Source organism: Battus philenor, unplaced genomic scaffold (assembly GCF_028537555.1).
Source record: "Battus philenor isolate CCGP_79_NKW_IND1 unplaced genomic scaffold, ilBatPhil1.0.hap1 SCAF_20, whole genome shotgun sequence".
NCBI classification, from domain to species: domain Eukaryota; kingdom Metazoa; phylum Arthropoda; class Insecta; order Lepidoptera; family Papilionidae; genus Battus; species Battus philenor.
The window spans coordinates 5364163-5384826 of record NW_027181683.1 but is presented as its reverse complement, the minus strand read 5'-3'; the positions used below and the strand labels follow the sequence as shown (position 1 = coordinate 5384826).

Sequence of the window (20664 nt, the reverse complement as noted above, 5' to 3'; positions counted from 1 at the left end):
TTTAAATTATATATAATATGAATGATTTTTTTGTGCCCGGCTAGCGATTTTTAACATAACAAAAAACTGTTTTTCTTATACAGAGTAGTTTCACGCCATGCTTGTTTATTAGGGAATCCCAGTCAAACGTCGTGTTCTACTTATGTTAAGGTGCCGTATCGATTGATAAACGTAAGTTCATAATGTTTATTAACATTAGTGATATAATCGCCACAGTCGTCCGCGTTTTAAGATAATCACAGAGTATAACAAGGATATAAATAATGGTTCGTTTCAAACTTGTGTCTTCTTGCACGAATGTATTAGAAAACATTTCTGTAGCCAAGAAGAAGTTTTATTAATTTAGTTTTAATATTTTTTTTATTCTTGAATTTACTGCCTAGAAAGTCATGATGCCACAGATGGTCTAAACTAAAACTTCACTATCAATCTCTTTCATCTAAAGCAAACGACCCGTAAAAAACCCGTAAAGTGAATAAGTCCTATTGGCAGTGACATTCTTAGTAAGGTATGATATATACGTAAGGTGTGATATATAATGTTGCTTGTTAAATATTCTGGTATCTGTTTTAACACGAATACTGCGTCAACAAGGTCCTCCCACCCCAAGACTTTCAATAAGACCTGTAGGTAACGGTTCACATCCAACCTCTTCCGAAAACATTGTAGGTAGACGCCCTACGCTGCACTTGCTGGTCCATGGTCTTTACTCCAAAAACTTCAGACCCCAGCAGCCATATGTTCTACGCGCTAAGTGACTTAAACATAGTCGCTTACACTTGCCAATTCGCTGGACTATGTCGGTAGCTTACCTCGTTTACAAATCTTATTACTGATTTATTAATTAGATCTTGTAGAGAAATCCCGAAAGATCAATAATCTGTGTTGTAATTTCCAGACAAAGCCGGGCTCTTTATGCACGTAACAATTGTATTTACCATTAAAATTCTTTAAATCGTTGCTACCTTTTTGTGCTTATAATATAATGTGAATAGTTGCTCGATAAATGTGGAAAAAATCGTATCAAAGGTTAAATTTGCGTAAATATTTACATTTTTGGCGACCTCGTGCTTACGATAAAATTGTATAAAATATTGAAGTTCAAATAATGTTTGTATGAAACAAAAATATATATTTCAATAATGAACTATCAATATAACTAATTAAAAAAAACCTTTACAATCGAATGTTTTATTGCAATGAATTTATTAATAACTTTGTGTGATTATTAAACTCACACATGCTATCTTACATGAAGTGCAGTTTCGGTTTTGTTCTAGAAATTTAGGTCATAAAATCATGTCACAAAATCAATTAGCCAGGACTTGTAATCTATCAAAAGGAAAGTTCTTCAAGTTTATTAGGCACTAAAAAAAAGATATATTTACACATGATATAATTATATACCCATAAATAAAATTTGAATGATTGTATCGTGGTTAACATTTATGGCCATTTATGGCTAAGGTTAGGGCTGACATTTTTGAGTCCATAACTTGGGGTAAGGTTCCTTGGAACACCTTATAGCTGTTATACTGTAACCTTACCTTTATCTATTTCAATAATAATAACTCTATCTATGTATAGGAGGTCTCCACCTATGTATTGACTTATCATGATATCTTTGGAACTATAGGGCTTAGATACTTGAAGTTTGTTAGGTATATTCCGTAGTACGATTTTAGGTAGTTTCAACTATAAGAGGGCGTTCATTACAAAATATTTATTTTAAAACTCACATCAATTCTTATAGGCATAAAACTTCTTCACAAACTTTTAAGAATGTTAACTTAACAAGAATTGATTTTTTAAAATTACTTTTACCCGTGCGAACCACATGAAGCAGGTGGAGTACAACTAGTAATGTATAAGATAGTAGTTAAAAATTAGTTTTATTTTATGATATGTATTTGTGGCTAAATTTGAGAAGAAATTGGATAAATATTACTTACGAGTAAACGTAGGGGCCAACTTCTTTTACGTGCAGATGTCTTTCATTGCCATCTTTAACGTCCTGCCAGTTCGTGTAGTTAAAAAGGTACACCTTCATTAGTGGCTGCACGGTTGGCCTCTTCCACATGTCGTACGCGATTGTATTGTTCTTTATCACCATGTTCTGAGAATATGAGATATTGTTAATCTTCCTACAGTACACGGTAAAAGTTATCACATGTAATTAGTGAAGATATTTCATACATCTATTGTAAATTTTACTTAAGCTTCAACAATAAAATATTTTGTGGGCAGTGCAAGATCGGTCACCGCGGCGACCTTCAGGGTGGCCTATGCCTTATAGTGGACGTCTATGGGATGACTTGATGATGAAATATCTTCATGTTTTATAGTTAAAGAAGTTACGAGTATATGAAGCTGTAACTTAATTTAAATGCATCTGACCGCGTTGACTATGTGAGACCGAAATTTATACCAAATTCTGGTTTAATTGAATAAACTTTCCAGATAATATAACGTCATTATAATTTAGCTAGCTAAAGTGTTAACTAAGAAGTGTTCCTAACTATTGACACTTATATTTTACCTTTGTTGATCTATATTATCTCTCCTTTCAATTACTAGAGGTTTTTGTTGAAGTGATTTAGTGAAATGGGACGGAAATGTGTTACAGGAAATCGGGGAGGCACCCGTTATTTAATCTGCCTATTGAGTGTGCAGGGGCGGAGAGAAGTTTGAATGATTAAATCAAACTCGACATCAACACGTGTCGAAATGTTACGACAACTAACAGTGGTACTGATATTGACGGTATTTTTAAATACTTTGGAAACATAAGGTCATGTGACATATTTTAGTTATTAAAATTATATTACTCCTTGTGTTAATTAAATAAAATTTCCATTAAAGGTTCGATTAAAAAGTATTTTCAAGATCAATTTCCAGACCTTATTTTATTATTTTAAAAGACTTAGTGAAGAGTTTTTATTTTTTATGGTGTAAACTTTAATTAATAATTATCGTATTATTTTTGATTTTTAAATGAATAGTTATAATCACTTACGGAAAGTATGGCGTCATTGATTGTGTTGGTGAAGCAGAAAAAGATGGTGCCGATGACACTTAGTGCGAACGTGGCAGACAGGAGTACAAGCACTGCAACATGAATTACGTCACTATAAGCAATAGCTAATATTTTAACAATAATTTTTCGTACTAAGATTTGGTATGGTATCGATTTATTTTAATGAATTTATTTTGATTTCTTTTGAATATTAAGTTGGTCTTTGTTAATTTTGTCTAAGTTTTTTAAACGTACGAACGAACGCACGTAGTAATTAAATTTCATCATTTTAGCCGCAGAATGTCCTCAACTGGACTTTGGCCTACACCACAGATTTCCCATAAAATGCATCCAGCGTTGAACTTGTTAAAGTTATCGAAAACCTAGTGGGTCGACGTAGGTGGAGGATAAAAATTCTTTGTTTTTGATTGTATCTCGTACAGAAATCCCGTGTCATGGAGAAATCCATGGTTCTGTGAGCTATTGCAAGTTCGCGCTGAGATCAGAAGAGAGAGACTACCTTTTGGTGCCGTTAGTCATCGCTGGTAACAGACGTTAGTCGTAGTGTACATACGTAGTAGTAATTCGCATAGATTTACAAACTCCCATAGATATCTTTGAGGGAAGCGTATGTATTAAGCATCTGCGGGCTAAAACGACGCACTGCATAAGTAAGAATAGTTTTTTGTGCATTATTTTAGCACAAAGAAAAACTGCCATATATTTAAGTTGTATAATTATTGGTAATTAGAAATACCGTGCAAATAAATGTTTATATATTTTTTTTTATTCAACATTTATAAAATATAATATAAGCAGTAATGTTTAGCTTTTTGATAAGACTAAAACAACATATTTCTGCCTGACTACAAAATAATTTTATAACATAGTAGATGTCATCTCTAGATGATTATTATAATTAATAAACCTTGTAGATAACATGATCATACCATGTTTTGTGTACATATTTTTATTAAGAAAAACACTTATCAATGTAAACAGTCGAATTGATAAAATTAAATAAAGAGATCGTGTTCATTGGCAGCGTTAAATATACTTCGTGCATATTCTGATACTAAACTTGCTGTAAATTACTTAATCTGGGAGATGATGACAAATCTTTTCATTGTCATGACAAATATGTGTACTGGACAAATTAGACTATCAGAATATATACTTAAATAAATGATCGGTTGAAGTGATGGCAGTTTTAATAAAGTAACAGAGCTGAAACTTTTAAAAATAAATGATATCGGGACAAAACGCAAGCCATGGTAGTTTTTATAGACGTCAATCAAGTGATATTTAACAACTTGGGACTTTTTATATTGTTTAGTTATATATAGGCTATGAGATATTTTTTTAAGTTATATAAATAAATTATATAAATCTTTATATTTTTAGTAATTTCTGTTACTTTTTTATTACATAGATATAGTATTTTCGATACGAAATGAAATTACCTAAGAAAGTTGCTTACACTTCCCTGTATATAACAATAAACAGGTTTCCACAAATCAATGTGAAGTTGAGTTCAGGTAAATAGGCTAATAAAATAAATGAAGTTTTTGAAACTTAATATCTCTAATATTTTGACTAGTAATCTTTAATTTGAAATTTTTTTTCTTTTCATTTTTTAATGTTACTGTTTGAATTTTTTTTCTAAGCGGCAGATGAAATTCATTCAACAATGTTAAATGTCAATCATGTATTTAAAATGATTACTGTGTATTATAAGTTTTATAATACGTGCAATAGATATTTTTATTTAATTTTCTGAGCGTGCCCGGTCACCCGTTGATTTATGGGTAATTCTGTATATTCGTGTTATGACCATGAACGTTGACAAACAATTAAGATATAAGTTTTCTGTTTTATTTTTAAACTTTACACCTACTATGGAATTCCACTTTAACAACAATGTTCATAAAGAGATATGATGACTTAAATTGATTTCATCACAAAATCGAATAGTTTCTTCAAATAATGTTTTCATTGGTAGTATTTCTGAACACACATCGATTATCACAAACGAGGCATTCAGAATTCTCAATTCAATTACAGAAATTATTTATTTAACTTTTAAATCCCTATATTAAACATGCCATACTAGATATATAAATTAAATTATTTCTTTTATTTAACTACTATAAATATACGGTTAAATGTCAGACTTCGCACGTGTTTTATGTCCCATCGTTCGATTGTATTGCGATTTTAATGCGTACCGCAAAGGAATGGTTAGCAAGCTTCTATTTCTTCTTGTTTAAATATGTCTAAAGCTTGTCAAGCTTGTTTTTAACAGTTTTTTTTTATTAACAGAGATTGTATTGTGTAAAAATATTTAAAACAAAACCTAAATATTTATAAATACAGTATGTTTAGACATATAAATGTTTGTCATCGATTAAAAATTTTGGACACAAATGATATACAATATACATGGTGATTGGTTATAGATGTAAAGTTAGAAAAAGATGAATCTGTTACTCATTGTCAGAAAAAAAACACCGACACTTATGTCCAATCACCCTGTATGAAATGATCACTTGAAATATGTAACATTAATTTTTCTATGGAAATTTGGCCAGCCTATAACTTTCGTTAATACAAAGTCTGCAGGAACAGATAGTGAACAGTTATTAACTTTCTTTTATTTTTGTATGTTGTAATCTGAATATTAAAAACATAATTTCATACTATGTTATCAGTTCATTGTATATTATGTATTGATTATCGGTAAGAGAGCTACACATTATATTTATATATTATATCCCCTATAAAAGTTTTACATTAATAACCAATCATCCTATATAATAGTAAACAACAAAAAACAACAACTAATTAGTATGCAGCGAAGCAGAGTGACGAGCAAAGATAAATAAGATTTTTGTCAAGTTAAATTCGATATATTTGGATGGATATAAAAGTGTATCATTAACATTTAGTTTATTTATAAAACTAGAAATTGTTTTAATGACTGCTCATACCGCTCATTATATGTTCTTGTTCTTTTAAAATATACTAATTGATCTGAAAGATAAATACAGACAATAAAAACAGAAATATAGCGAATGGCATATCTTAAAGGGAAATAGATGTTAAGATAACGATTGTATATGTTGTACATTAAAAGAAAGGTTTTTGCGTGTAAAATACGAAACTTTTGACACCAATGACCTTCGCTTGAACGAGCGACGTGGCGGTTTCCAGTGATCCAAATATATTATGTAGCTATATTTTGTAAACCTAAAGTATGAATGGATTGGCATTACTTTACTGTCATACCTAATAATCAGACCTTCATCTACAACCCACTGAGGACACGATATTAAAAAAAAAAACGAGTTGCAATATCATAGCTATTTATCGAGCCATGAGTCGGCTCGGCTGTCTTAGACATCTCCCAATCGGTAATGTTAAATGCGTATAGACCGACAATTTAAGCCGAGGTTCAGTGTATCTGCAAAGCATCCGTCTATAGCGACAGTGACATAAGAGTTTGGCATCTTTATCCAGCAGAATTCCTCTTTTACTTCGGCCCAAGACGAGGTTCCTGAAGAAGCCCTTGAGTTTAGGTCTTAGGTATAAGCTAAAATGCCTTAGCGCCCGGTCACCTCTAACATTTTTTTGGTTTGGGGGGGGGGGAATCTTTCTGACATACAAGATGCCCCGCCACTGGGGGGAGGACAGGAGTATGTGGGATTCCTATCAAATAAAACCCCCCCGGTGATCGCCCTCTGCGCTATAAGGGGGACCGCGGTATCTCCCGGTCAGGGATCGCCACGCGGTCTTCTCTCGCGCCGCGCTATTTTAGATAGCCCGTCCCTGGATATGCGTGTATGGTTCACGCTATCCCCAAAACCCTCGCGGTGCTATTACGATGGTGGAGACCACCTCTAACCATCGTCCGCCTTAGAGTCGCCCGGTCACCTCTAATATGGTCCAACTGTAAATATGAATAATCCATGACAAAAAAATTCTTTGCAAATTTCAAAACGGTACAGCTTTTAGGACTTAATAGTAAGTAACCCTTGAGCTTAGGTATCAGGTTAAGCTAGCGGCATCAGCGCACGGTAACTTCTAAGATGGTGTACATATATATGCTAACGGATAAATACCATTAGTTAATAATATAACTCTGCTTTTCACTTTACAAATATAAAACAGTGTACCTCTATAAGAAAATAATTTTCCTCGCTATATTTGGTATAATAAGAGCGTAAGCTTTTCCAAATATAATTGGGTATATGTTGAGTCACATATTGTTTAGATCTATAAGATGCATGTAACATGATCGAACGGTATTATACACTGTTAAATCTTTATATAATACAACATCATAAATAATGTATTACAGTTGTGGCTTTGTTATTTTAAATCGAAACAGGAAAAAATAATAACATTGAAAGAGTAATTACGTGATTTTTTCCATTACATAAAATTTATTAATTGGGTGTAAAACAATTTAAGCAGTGGTTACCCAGCAGAAGAGAACTGAGAATAGCGATCGTAGGTCGCGGCTTCGATTTTCGGGATATAGTCTTATATAGTAAAATTCACACTTTGTGCATTAATTATTTAGGATTGTCACTGCTCATAAATAAGTTTTCAAAAGATGGGCAGCAGCGTCCTTTGCGTACCACAATATTACATTGCGATCGACAATCCGTCTGCCGCGCGTAACGTTTATGGAATAACATCCTATTGATATCTTTGGGAGAGGCCTTGAAGCGAGTATATATGGGCTGAAACGAGTAAAGTAAACATGTTTTTTTTATTTGTGATGATATGGAGTTTTATAAATATACTCGCTTCGTGTGACTGCCTTATGTCGGTGTAAATTAATAAAATCCATTCTTGGTAATTTTTATATATTAAAAATATTCTCGACAAGGTTTATACTTATAAACACTATAGAAAGACAATATCCTTTTCTTTTATTGGACAGCCCCTTGCGGCTAAAATTTTGTTAAATCACTTCTTAGCTGACCTTTACTCTGCTAAAAAAATATTATTCAATTCCTCCACAACCTTGTGCCATTCTCCACAACTATGAAGATCGCAATCTCTCACTTTGAAATGTTGGGTTTTCTCGGGAAAATAATAATACCGGTAAGCTGCTACGTAAGAAGGTAACCAGGAAGACCAGATCAGAACGCATGAAGGGATTTAGTACTTACAATCACCACTCCATGACCATTATGATTTTAAGGTTATTGTTCATTTTGAAGTTTATTGTTAGTAAAAAGTTGACTTTAATTTATTTTCATTAATTATAAAATCATGCTTTATAATGAATATATTAATTAGTAGGCTAAAGAGGAATGACCAGGTTTCATTCAAGGACTTATTAGCTTGTTAAATTTTCTTAGCGATGTTATCTGAAAATAATAATTTTTGTAATCGTAAAAATTAATTACTTTGGAATGAGCTTTTTCAGCTATTTTCGTGACCCGAATTAGATGTTTATATATTTATATAAATATTTCATCTGAATATTTAAATATATGTGTTACATCATTTTTATATATCATTATTGTAGTAGCAATTAATTTATTTATACAATGTTTTTTTAATCTTCTTTGTTAGTTCCTTCCAATTTTTTTTATCTTTTATGATATTTTCTTATTTTACCTACTTTCATTAATTTATCTTTGCTCTGCCCAAAAACATAACTGGCAGAGAATACCTTTAGCATTAAGTTCGTCGTTATACATGTCGTTATACGTGATTGTAATTTCAAACGGTATTTCGGTTTAAGGTTCTATAGAAAACCAATAATGTTATAATTAAAGCTATTTAAGAAATTTGGTGAGAAAAGGAACGAAATGGTTTGTCATTAGGATTATTTAAAATTTTCTGTTGAGAGGTCATAGTACTCTCTCAAATGGCGGCGTCGTGAAAAGTCGTGTATGTAATTTCCTTTTCGAAATAAATAATTCTGACATGAGTTCGCCTATTATTTTCATCCTCACAGTTTTTTTGTTATTTTTGCGATAATTCAGATTTTAATAATTTATCTAAGTTAGTCATTCAGTATTCGCAGTGGCATAGTAAGATGAAGTGGCAATGATCAAGTCACATAGCGCGCAGAACAAATGTCCGTGGAGGTTTTTGGTTCTGATGGACCCGTAAGGGTAGCGCAGTACCTTCACCCATAAGGTGGACAGATGGGAACATCTTAACAGGGATGTCCATAAATGCTGAGCTAATGCAATTCCTACCGGTCTAGTTGGAAATTTATGGAAAGCCTATGTCCAAAAGTTGATGTCTTATAGCTTCAAGTAGGTAATATACTATCAATATATAAATAATCTTTTTCGCATTTGTAAAACTGATTTGTAATTGTGTGCATATTCGTATGAAAATTTGGAATGTCGGTTTTTGTATAATCAACAAGCGGATTAAAATGCAAATGGAAGCAGTATGAAGAACATACAAATGATTATATGAAAGTTGGACTGGGATTCCATTCATTGCAATAGTCATCCGAACAATCGATTTCAAGAACGTGTTTAAACACTTTTGAGCCATTATTTTGTACTAAAAGCACCATCACTATTATCATCATTGTAGTTCCAGCAGCTCCGCGCACATTGGCCTCCCCCATTAGATTTCATTCAAAAGGATCGGTTGGAAGCAGGCTGTCATTGTCTATATATCAATCTCACTGTCACTTCAACTTTACAGTCCACTACCCCAAACTAAATTGCAGCTACTGTTTTCATAGTATCCAAATTCAAATCGGCATTCGAATTTGAATTCGAACGAGCATTATTAAATAAACTTGAATAACCGCAATGGCAAGTAATATTTTATTCAAGTGAGAACACTATATATGCATTAGTTTTTACATTATATAGAGCTCATTCATGTCTCTCCATTGTATGACTTGCAAATATTGACCTGCCTCAAGGACTGCTCGAGAGAAACGCGTGATCGTTATTGGGCAATTAAAGGTAATTTATACTCTGTCTTGTACAAACGCAAAGAAAAGTAAAAAAGTAATGTCAGTACATGAAAATAATAAATTCAAATATTCTTTAGCATAAGATGGATGACGTCACGATGGAACAGGAATGATATATACCTCAGACTTACGAAGAATAGATGAAAGTAATTTAGCGGTGCGATATATTTTTTAAATAAAATAGTTAATAAACGTTGGAATAGTCTAGAGGGGAACGTATCATTCGTATGTAGTGCTATTATCTTTAAAGTCAATTCATCGTCATTTCCCATAGACGCCCACTACTAGGTCTCCCCCAAAGATTTTTAGGGGGGGGGGGGACCATAATCGCCACGTTCGGCAAGTGAGTTAGCGATCGCAATTTGGTATTATTGTATGCAGAGGTTGCTGCAGCCCATCCTGTGAAAACCTGTTTATGAGCAGTGCCATCCTATATAATTAATGGACAATGTGTGAATTATTTATCAGACTGTACCCCGGGAATCGAACTCGCGACCTACGATGTCATGTTTCAGTCCTCTACTGCTTAGGTACCACTAGTGGATAATAAGTCGTTGACAAAGTAAAAAAATGATAGTCGTTTACAATGCAGTACAATGTAGTTAGTACGTTATTTTTTTTAAAACTAGCAAAAGAATCTTCCTTGTACTTATCGGTAAACCAGTGCTAAAAGCGATTACTTTGCCTAAAAAACATTTACTAAGTAGACGAAGTCCATTCTTAGGTAAGCAAAATAAGTTTTTTTTTACCAAAAAGTTACAAAGGTAACTAATAGTTTCTTTTTTCATGCAAGAACTACATTTTGTGAGAATTAAAATATTCGAATAAGTTTATGGATAATTAATATAGGGTAGGCCTATGCCTTGCAGTGGAAGTCCATCGGCTGAAAAGAAGATGAAGAATAAGAAGGCCATGTTAAAGTTCAATTGTTCAAAGCTTCAAGAAATCAAGTTACAGAGTTGTACTTGTTGTAGAAGAACTCAACGTAGAGAAATTATTCCAAACAAAACCATAGCGAAGAGGTGTGACACGGTGACATCTTGAGAGCAGTCTTTTGTAAGTCTAGGAAGACAATTGTTGAATTACTGTAAAGCAACTAAGAAGACATGGCGGCGGTAACAGTTTTAACTTGCAGGCGTGTTTTTGAAAACTTTAAGTGTCGTTTGGGAGAATACTCTCGAAGCTCTGGATGACTATTTGACAGTATAATTTTCAGAAAATAAATTACGTTCCTTCTTTTGTTAAAAAAATATTCGTTAAAGCGCAATTTTTTTTATTATGTTATTTCTATTAAGATTGTAAACTTTCTTATGACCCTTCCTTTAAAAAAACATCGAGAAAGCCGTACATGATATCGTGAGGAAATTTGAAGGACACAAGGTAAAATGAACTGTGGACACGAAGCTTGTCATGGTAATCAGTATTACGTCGTTAAAATATTATCATACACTAACTTACTATCGCCTTTTGCTTTATAACTTCTAAAGCGAAACAATTTCGTTTAACCTTTTATTGACTTCATACGTACGATTATAGTTTTATGACGTAATCGTGAACAGTAAATACGTATTTTATTTCATTAATTTGCGTCAATAAATTTATTTTATTGTATTTAAAAGTAAAAATAATTCACTTTATTTAAAAATTATATTGTGAATGGAGAAAGTGACCACAAAAAACTCTTCTGAATTTGTTATGGGCTCTTCACAGATCTAGTCTCGTTAAGAACATTCGTTACTTTAAGTGGAAGGATGCCATTATAGGAAAACTAAATCAGATTCTTGTTTTAATCGAATTGGGTTCTTCTGACATTCAGACACGTATGACGTAGGCAAGTGGTCTCTTTAAAGGAAGTCATGAATAATTTGGTGTTCAAATAGTAGTCAAAGGACGCTCCATTATGATTTAGAAATTAGTTTTTATTACACAACCCATGCGATAACCTATTAATAAGTCGGAAACAAGGATTAGGTATATTAAAAAAAGCTCAAGTTTTTACGACAACATTGTTGCACATTGATTCCGTAATAAATACATTTTTTTTATTTCAAACAATAGAATGTTTGTTAACGTTTAAGGGTTAATGTAATACATTGTATATGTTTCTGTCATGAATTTGTAATTGAAATAAAAAAGCTGGAATTACGCAATTACGCTGGAATAAAAACGTAATATGTTTATAATATTTTTTTTATTTTTGTTTACATTCAACACTTATTTTTATATAAAATAAATATAAGTGATTTATACCGTCTAGTTTTAGCAATACAACTAAAGACCTAAAGTCTAAAAGATTTTATTAGATTTGAAAACCACGACATCCAGTTTGGCTGGGCCAAGCGATTAACTTTTAAATGCATTTTATTTGATAGTTGCAAAATGCGGTTACCTCGAATGAGGCTCACGTGTGATATCAACGGCCTATATAGTTTAGAGAAAGATAACCCAATGTTGAACGGTGTGGCTTATATTGAAATACTAAATTTTTACATAGATTAAAAATTATCAATAATAATTACATTCAAAGCATTACATTTTCATGAACGAAATTGAAATAAAAACGGCGGAAATATAACAGATTCCCACAAGAAGATTAGTTTTTTTTATATTGAGTATTCGAAGATTACTTTTAATGTCTTATAGAAATGAAAATCATAAATATAGGAATATTTTACTTTATGGAGCAATTAAATCGTTTTACACTAATCATTCCATCTTAATCTGTCATAAAACAATGAACATGTGTCTTATTTCTTTGCTGACGGATGTAATTTGCTCCGGGCCGTGGAGTTTAGTTGCATTCTAGTCTAGTCTAGTTGAATCGTTGTAATAATTTTTATCTGTAACTATATCGGTGACATAAACACATTAAAAATGTTTAACATTAAACTTTTATAACAATCGTAATAAAACAGTTTTTTTATTACATATCACATAACTTTTTAATTAATCTTTCCATAATTTTATAGAAAAAAAAATTCTTTAACGGTTTTTCCATCTACTAGATATATGATATTTCTACCCATCTACTAAATAATCACGATATCTAGAAATATAAGGCTTAAAGACCTAAATTCGGTAGCAATATTTATTTTATCAAATAATAATCAGCTAAGAAAATATTATGTTTCTTTTCGTAAATTTCACCCGCAATGGGATTTGGAGTCATTAATTAAGTTCGCGAAGCGGGTGGTGGACAGTCCTTTTTTTACATACGTAGTTAAGCCTTCAAGTGAATATTGTCTACAGGTTTGTTAAAAAAAATATCTTAGTTTTAGATCAAGAGATTTAAAAAATACTTTATTAAAACCTCCTGTAATAAATCTATGTTTAGGATCCGCGCCAAGGGAGTATTCGAGTTAGTTACTAAAAAAGAAGTTTAGTCTAGGTGCCATCATCGCTCTGCCACTTCAAATTAGCAAAATCTGTAAATGCAGATAGGTCAGAGTGATGTTCTTTTATTAGAGAGATATAATTTAAATGTCGAACATGTCGTTAATGTTTATTGTTGTTTCGTGATTTATAATATACTTACATAAATAGTATTTTTTATCCGACTGCTCACCCCAGCATAACACCGACCACTGTTTTTTAACACCGGAACAGTTGAACTGAGCGCGCCCGCATCCCGCACATCCCTGTATGTTGCCAAGAACCGTATCTTCTCTTATGAGTATCTTCCCAACGCCATTGTTAGGAGCAATTACAAGGACTTTCTCTGCGCCGTTCTCTGCTGGCAACATTAGGGATGTAGACGTCATTTTTTCCAAATCTTGATGATCCATTTTAGCTTTAATTTTTACACTTGTTTCATGTTTTTATTGTACAATTATCCGAAAGTAACTGTATCGATTCTGGCGTGCTACCGCGTCACTGGCCAGTTGACGACTGATCTCGCGTTGTGGGTCAACTGTTCTTATCATTGACTTATTTTTTTTTAACTTACTGGTTTAAAGGGGTTATCGTTGTCTTAGGATTTATGTATACTGAGAAATTATAAGCGTCGAAACGTTCCCTGGATACCCCAAGTAAGGCATGTATTTGCTTACATTCATTAACATATTTGTTTTCTGAATAAATTTCTAAAAGCCCAATTGATGAATGATTCATCGATTTATTGACCCAATGTCAGTTAAGATGAATTTACATAGGGTTCTTTTTGAAACACAAGTTCTTTGTGAATCTTAAAAAATATAGTAGTCTTTGTTTTTGGTTAACTACGACATATTCTGAATTATTGATAAATAATATGGATTCCATATAAAAGTACAAAAGTCTGAGACGACTCGTAGCAAATGCGGTAAGGAAGAAACAAAATGTTTAGCAATATTTTGTAATTTTAAAGTTTAATTCAGCATTATTTATAGACGAACGAACGAACGAATGAAATAAATGAACGAACGAATCTAAAGACGAATTATTAACATTTATAGACGAACGATAGAAATCGATATAGCCTAGCGGATTGGTAGATTGAAGAGGCTGTGAGCAGGCCACACAGCGCGTGGAATAGAGAGCCACTGAGGCCTTGATGTTTTGGAGTGGAGACCATGGACCTGCAAGCGCTGCTTACGGGGTAAAAACCTACAAGGTATATAGATTACTTTGTTCGTGAGAGGACGATAGGCGCAAGCCGCTTTTAACCGGTCGTATTTGAAATCCACGTCGGAGACCCATGTTCAGCTGTGGACGTTCAACGGCTCAAATGAAGATGATGATGATTGAAGTTATAGTAACTGTGAATAAGTTACGATCAGGTTAATACTCTCTTGGTTTCATGATTTTGATATAGGTCATCTATGATCCACTAGATTTTTTGACTTGATTTTGTAACTAAAAAATAATAAGGTCAGACAGTAAAATATTGTTTTTGCTAACTGAGACAAAAATATAAATAACGTATATAATATGGTTATTATTATTTACCACTCGCAATGAAAAATATAGTATCTGTTGTTTTATTGAACGTGTTTTTATATTTATGGTTTGATATACTGTACTGCATGACCTATATAATATTCAATAAAAAGTGGTTTTCTCACATTGCTACGGCTGTTTTTTTTTCTTTTGATCTGTTCTTATCATGGCATGAAATTTTGAACAAATGGCCGCTGCGGCCTATTGTTCAAAATTTATTTCTATAGTAGAGACAACAAGGTAGACAGACGACCTTATTAGGGTCGACAGAATACACTGGATGCAGGCCGCGTTCAACTGGTCCTATAGGAAATTTTTGAAGGCCTATGTCCAACAATGATTATGTTAATGACCATCTTAACAAATAAATAAATAGCGGTGATGATACGTAACGAATTGTCCATTTTCGGACTTTCATAAGCCAGTTTTTAACTAGGTATAAATAATATTTTTACTCCTTTTATTCATCACAAGTAGTTGTCAATACATGTGACTATTTAAAGCGTTTGGGTCACTCGCTGATGTGGATATGCGATAACATATTTTACCATTCACTGTCCTAAATAAATCGATGTACTTCTTTTAAATGTAGTTACATTTTTTATTATTATTAAGCTATTAACCGTCCCGCTTCCTATGGCACACACTATCTTTTGTAAATGTTATTTTATAACCTTTGCGTTGTTCTATATCTATGAGATATTTGGTTCGAAAAAATGTGTTTTATTTGAACTCTCCCTTAAACTCCCTTATGGGTGGGATTTCTTAAAATTTATTTTCGTATGACCTCTACCCGACAAAAGATATATCCTTAATAAATTCTCTAGGTCCTATAGTTCCAGAAATATCGTGATCAATGTATAAGTGAATTTAAAAAGTTATTTGTGTGAATTTAATTTATATATATATATATATATGTGTGTGTGTGTAAAATTAATTTTTATACAAATTCAAAAATAGGGAAAAATGGTTCTCGGTATTAACTTTGATTGTAAAAACAATGATATCTTTCATATTTTATTAGTTCAAATACATTAAAGCGGTGTTGATATTTTTTAACATGTTAAAATTATCATGTGGTTTCGTAATATTACTGTGCTAAGAGTTAGTACTCGCAAACTTCAAAGTATTTTATATGTTAGAATGTATGGAGGGTTCAAGTGTCAATTGTGTGCACTGATAACTGTATAACAAAGTTGTAGGTGGACCATGCGTTTCGATTTACTGGGATTGCCCTTAAAGTAACGACTTGATACGATCGCCTATTATCTATCTTTTTTTACATACATTATACCTTTTTTTAGCTTTCATTTTTCATTTTGAGCTAATGCCTCGTTTTAAAATTTTGTGCGTTTAGTACAAAGTTTAGTTTTTCAGCATTTTGGAAGAGAAAGTCCATAAATATTATCATCCGTCTATATACGTCTACTACTTGGCAGCAGCATTCCTCAATAATAGCCACTATGACTGATCTAGCCCTGCCAATATAAAGCAACTTCCTACCACCTGAACTATATTTCCGCCCACTGCCACTACAGACGAGCAATTCTTCGAATTAAACCGGTCATCTTTTTTCTTTTGCGGATCTCCTCACTTTTGATTCGATCTCGCTCAGAGCAAAGTCATGTCTATTGTTCTCTAGGGTACCATGAGCGTTCATATAAGAACAAGAATAATGCTCCATATCAATAAACTTCATTAAAATATTTGGTGTAGATTGGGGGAATATGGTATGAACACTATTGCTTGACTGTGTAAATATTACTTAATTAAAACATTGAATATAATGAATGCTTGTACATTTAAAAAATCCTTTTTTATTTATTTGAAACATGGCCACTCTAACATGACCCTACACTAAAAAGATAAGTGATATGTAACGAATCATTTAGTTTTTATTCTTTCAATGTCTGCATGTATTTCATATTTAAAACAGTTATCATAAAACGTTTAAAATAAATTTATTTCGCCTTACGAACGATAATGATATAGGATATATACAACCTAGTCCAAATTGGATACACATTTTATAGTCCTTTATTTGTTTTAATTAAGCACTTAAAGTTTAAGTAACGACTTAAGGAAATATACGTTGTAAAATTTTTAGTATGTTATGTTTACGACAGATTGTATCATCAGGTGTAATGTAAAAAAACGAATTTAACATGCTTTTGAGTGTCAACACTTATTTATTCTGTATTTTAAGATATGAAAAAATTAAGTGATATATAACATTAACTGATTAATCTGTTAAACGTAATTTTTTATAACAAACGTAATTAATTATAAATTGGATAAACTTTTAAACAGGCAAAGTTCATAGCGAACTGTTATATGCGCAAAAAACCAATTTATGTTTTAAAAATACTAAATTTTTTATCAATTTTCAGTATTTCCCTAAACAAAATATTAGAAAATTAATCAACAAAAAATTATTTAAATCGGTTAAGTCGTTCTGAAGTTATGACTTAACTAAGGGACAGTTTTTTTTTATATATTGTGTTATATTGTGAAGGATATTCTACTTGAGTCTAGTAACATAGATATGAATGCAAACACTAAAACCTGTTTTTAAAATAAATTAAAATACTGATTTGTGAATGGTCCATTTGTGACATTGTTCGCGCCGTATTCAAGATTTAATTTGTATAAACAATAACAAATAATTATTCTTGTGCTTGTCCGTGATCACCTATAATTATGCCAACTATAATATTAAGGTTATTGTAAATAAAGACACTCCCTTCTTATTGTTAATATAGGTCATGCTAGCAATATTAAAATAAAAAAAATTAAGGTGATTTTACGACGTACCAATATGGTAGAGTCAATAAATAATCATTTTTAATAATATTTTTATCATCATTATTTATTATATAACTGTAAAATATATTATAGTATATATTCCCAGTTATGTAACTGGGAATGTCGTGCATAATATCAATCAAACAATGGATCTAAATGTGTTCAGGAGTTAGAGTTGTCCGCGGGTCGTTGGTCTACTTATAAAATTAAATTGAGTAATGAATCGGTAGACGGGCCAAATTGTTTCTTCCTGTGAGACTTAAATGCATCTTGGAAACGCACACGTGAAGCGAAATATCTTACTGTTGTCTCTAAAGGTCAGCGAACTCTCCTTTGTTTTACGTAGGAGGGAATATTCTTTCTTGATTATCTTACCGATTTACCGAAGATCTTACCGGTTACGATTTTCTTTCTACCGATAATCTTACCTCAATCGTATACGGTAGATCCATTTCTTCATTTCTAACGCAGCCTAACTATCGCCCACATTTTTCCGATCCTGGTTTAATAAACGTAGCACTTTCTTTCTTAAATCGGTTTCTTAGAACACGCAACGCACTTTGTTATGTGTTTATTAAAAACTTTATGTACGAACATACATAATCATAATCATCAATTCAGCACGCAGAAGTGATGGCCGCTGGGGCTTTAAGATTTTGGAGTGGAGACTACACACCCGCAAACACAGAACATGTCGTCCACACAAGATGAACATATGACCTTTTTAAGGGCGTCGAAAGACGCTAGACGCAGGCTTCCTTCCGCTTCTAGTCGGTCCTATTGGAAATTTAGATAGTAGAAGCGGAAGGAGGTTCAGCAGTGGGCCTCCTATGCCTGAACTGATAATGACAACGATGAAACTTTTAAAATAGATTAGAAATAGAGTACACTCAAAACAGATAACTCGAGTTGGCTTTTGCTTTACTGTGGGACTCAGATGGGAATCAGGTTCAGGATATGGAATACACGAAACCTAAAGTGCTCTAAACTTTTGCGGCTTATAAATTTTTAATAGAAAAAAATTAAATGATAATTCAATCCTTTGTTTATGAATACTGAAAAACGATAATGTTGTTAATAGTTTTGTATTTAATATTATAATAATACAATACTATGAATAGTTTGTAAATGATACTTAACAACATGACATAATATCGTGTTCACATTTCTCACCTTGAGAGCAACCTAGGAGTTTGCTGCGACACCCTTCAGACCGGAACATATTGTTTCCTCGCCACGTTTTGAATATGTATATTTATAATAAACGCAGAACAATGTGCTTTACATTATATTTTTAATAGTATCTTAAAATAGCACGATAGTATCCATAACTTAATTATTTAATAGAATGGTTACTTCGACAAAACTTCGTCCTGTCAAAAGTTAGTAGTTTGTCGCACTCCTTTACACCAAAATAAAAAACATAAAAAGACAAATAAAGCAAATTTTATTTATTTCACATAACGTAACATTATTAATTGTAGTTTTCTTTTCATTTGAAGTAAAAAAGAACTAAAAACCTTGTCTGATTCTAGTAATAATACAGATAGTTTTATTTTGAACCTATCTAGCAGTATTATACATAGGTAAGACAATGTTCTAAGAATTTGAAAAATTTAATAAAAAACAATAAAATTAAAAAGATATTTTGGGTTCAAAAATATAACTCTACTGATCATCTCTGCTACGTTCATCGTTTTGTCATTTATATACACAATTTATAGATTAAACGTGAAAATTTTTAGTCAACAAAAAAGTAACTGCAGATTTCAATTGGCTTTAAGTGATAAAGATCTGTCTCCTTATTTGAAATTGGTTTCACGAATTCATACGTGGTCGTACTATTCTCAGAAATGATCCGTAATATCGCAGTTGTGCGACGTATGAGAGACACGAGTGAAATACCTACTAGCAAATTCAAACAAGCTTGGGATCGTTGAGGCTTTAAGATATTTGGATACTACAGTTTTGACCGATCGTGTCGTGTCGTGAAAAGATATGGAAATTCGGCGATGGTATATTAAAATATGGTGTTTGACATGGTTACAGGTTACAAAATATGGATCTATGGTTTGGATGAGTTTGGATCCTGAAACCGAGAGACAATTTTCACAGAGTGGAAAGGTAGAAGAGAAGGTTCTTTGGTCGGACACACACATTACCATTTATTCGGGTACAACTTCCTCATTAGAGTCCTCTTTGGACAGAACGAAGCGTCCACGCACTGGGTCAAACAAATTAAAAGTATTTGAATATATAAGGCAGAATCATTGCGTCATCTCCTTTACAATTCCCATTTCGCATCATTCGAAATGTAATATCTACGCTGTCATATTATTTTATTAATTTTTTTTTACATCGTAAAACCAAAAAAGCCAAAAAAGCGTTGGTTGCGTCTTCAAACCATGTAAAACCTTTAAACACGAGTGAACCCAACGCTTGTTCCATTTGTTTAACAGGGTTCTATGAGTTCTATAATTGATAACTATAGAAAAGTATTTTGAAAAATAATTAATCATTTTAATCGATAATAATTTTTGATATTCTTATAACTGTCAGCGTTTTTTTTCGTGTTCATGTGTTAATGTGCGTAGCTAGAATAAAATTCAATCTGATTATACTTGACCTAGACCTCGATAACATACAGTATCCTCGTTTTAATGTGTATTTTTTGAGAACGATATTTTATGTGCATTATAGTTATCCATTTTATTTATTTTTATAAAATAAATATATCTATATATAAATTTTTGAATAAGAAATATCACTATTTAAATTACATGATTTACGTATTATTTTTGCAAACTTAAACTAAAGCTCCTCCAAATATATGTTAGTTCGAAATTTATAACAACCTGATCTTGTCATGACTCTTAACCTCCTTCAAAAGAGTTTTAAGGTTCTTAATTTACTATGATCGAAATTGAAATGGTTGTATCCGCTCGCTGATGAA

The 20664-nt window shown here is 32.1% G+C and overlaps 1 protein-coding gene across 1 annotated transcript in view; it reads right to left on the bottom strand.

Moving 5' to 3' along the window:
• LOC137922651 (lysosome membrane protein 2-like) overlaps positions 1-13864 on the bottom strand; it is a 38099-nt gene extending 24235 nt beyond the window's left edge. Inside the window, exons 1-3 of the mRNA XM_068765664.1 lie at positions 13525-13864; positions 3017-3108; positions 1953-2116 (exon numbers count right to left, since the gene is read on the bottom strand). Coding sequence (XP_068621765.1) covers positions 1953-2116; positions 3017-3108; positions 13525-13774 — 506 coding nt within the window. The 5' untranslated portion in view covers positions 13775-13864. The remainder of the gene's footprint in view (positions 1-1952; positions 2117-3016; positions 3109-13524) is intronic.
• Between the last annotated feature and the right edge of the window lie 6800 nt (positions 13865-20664).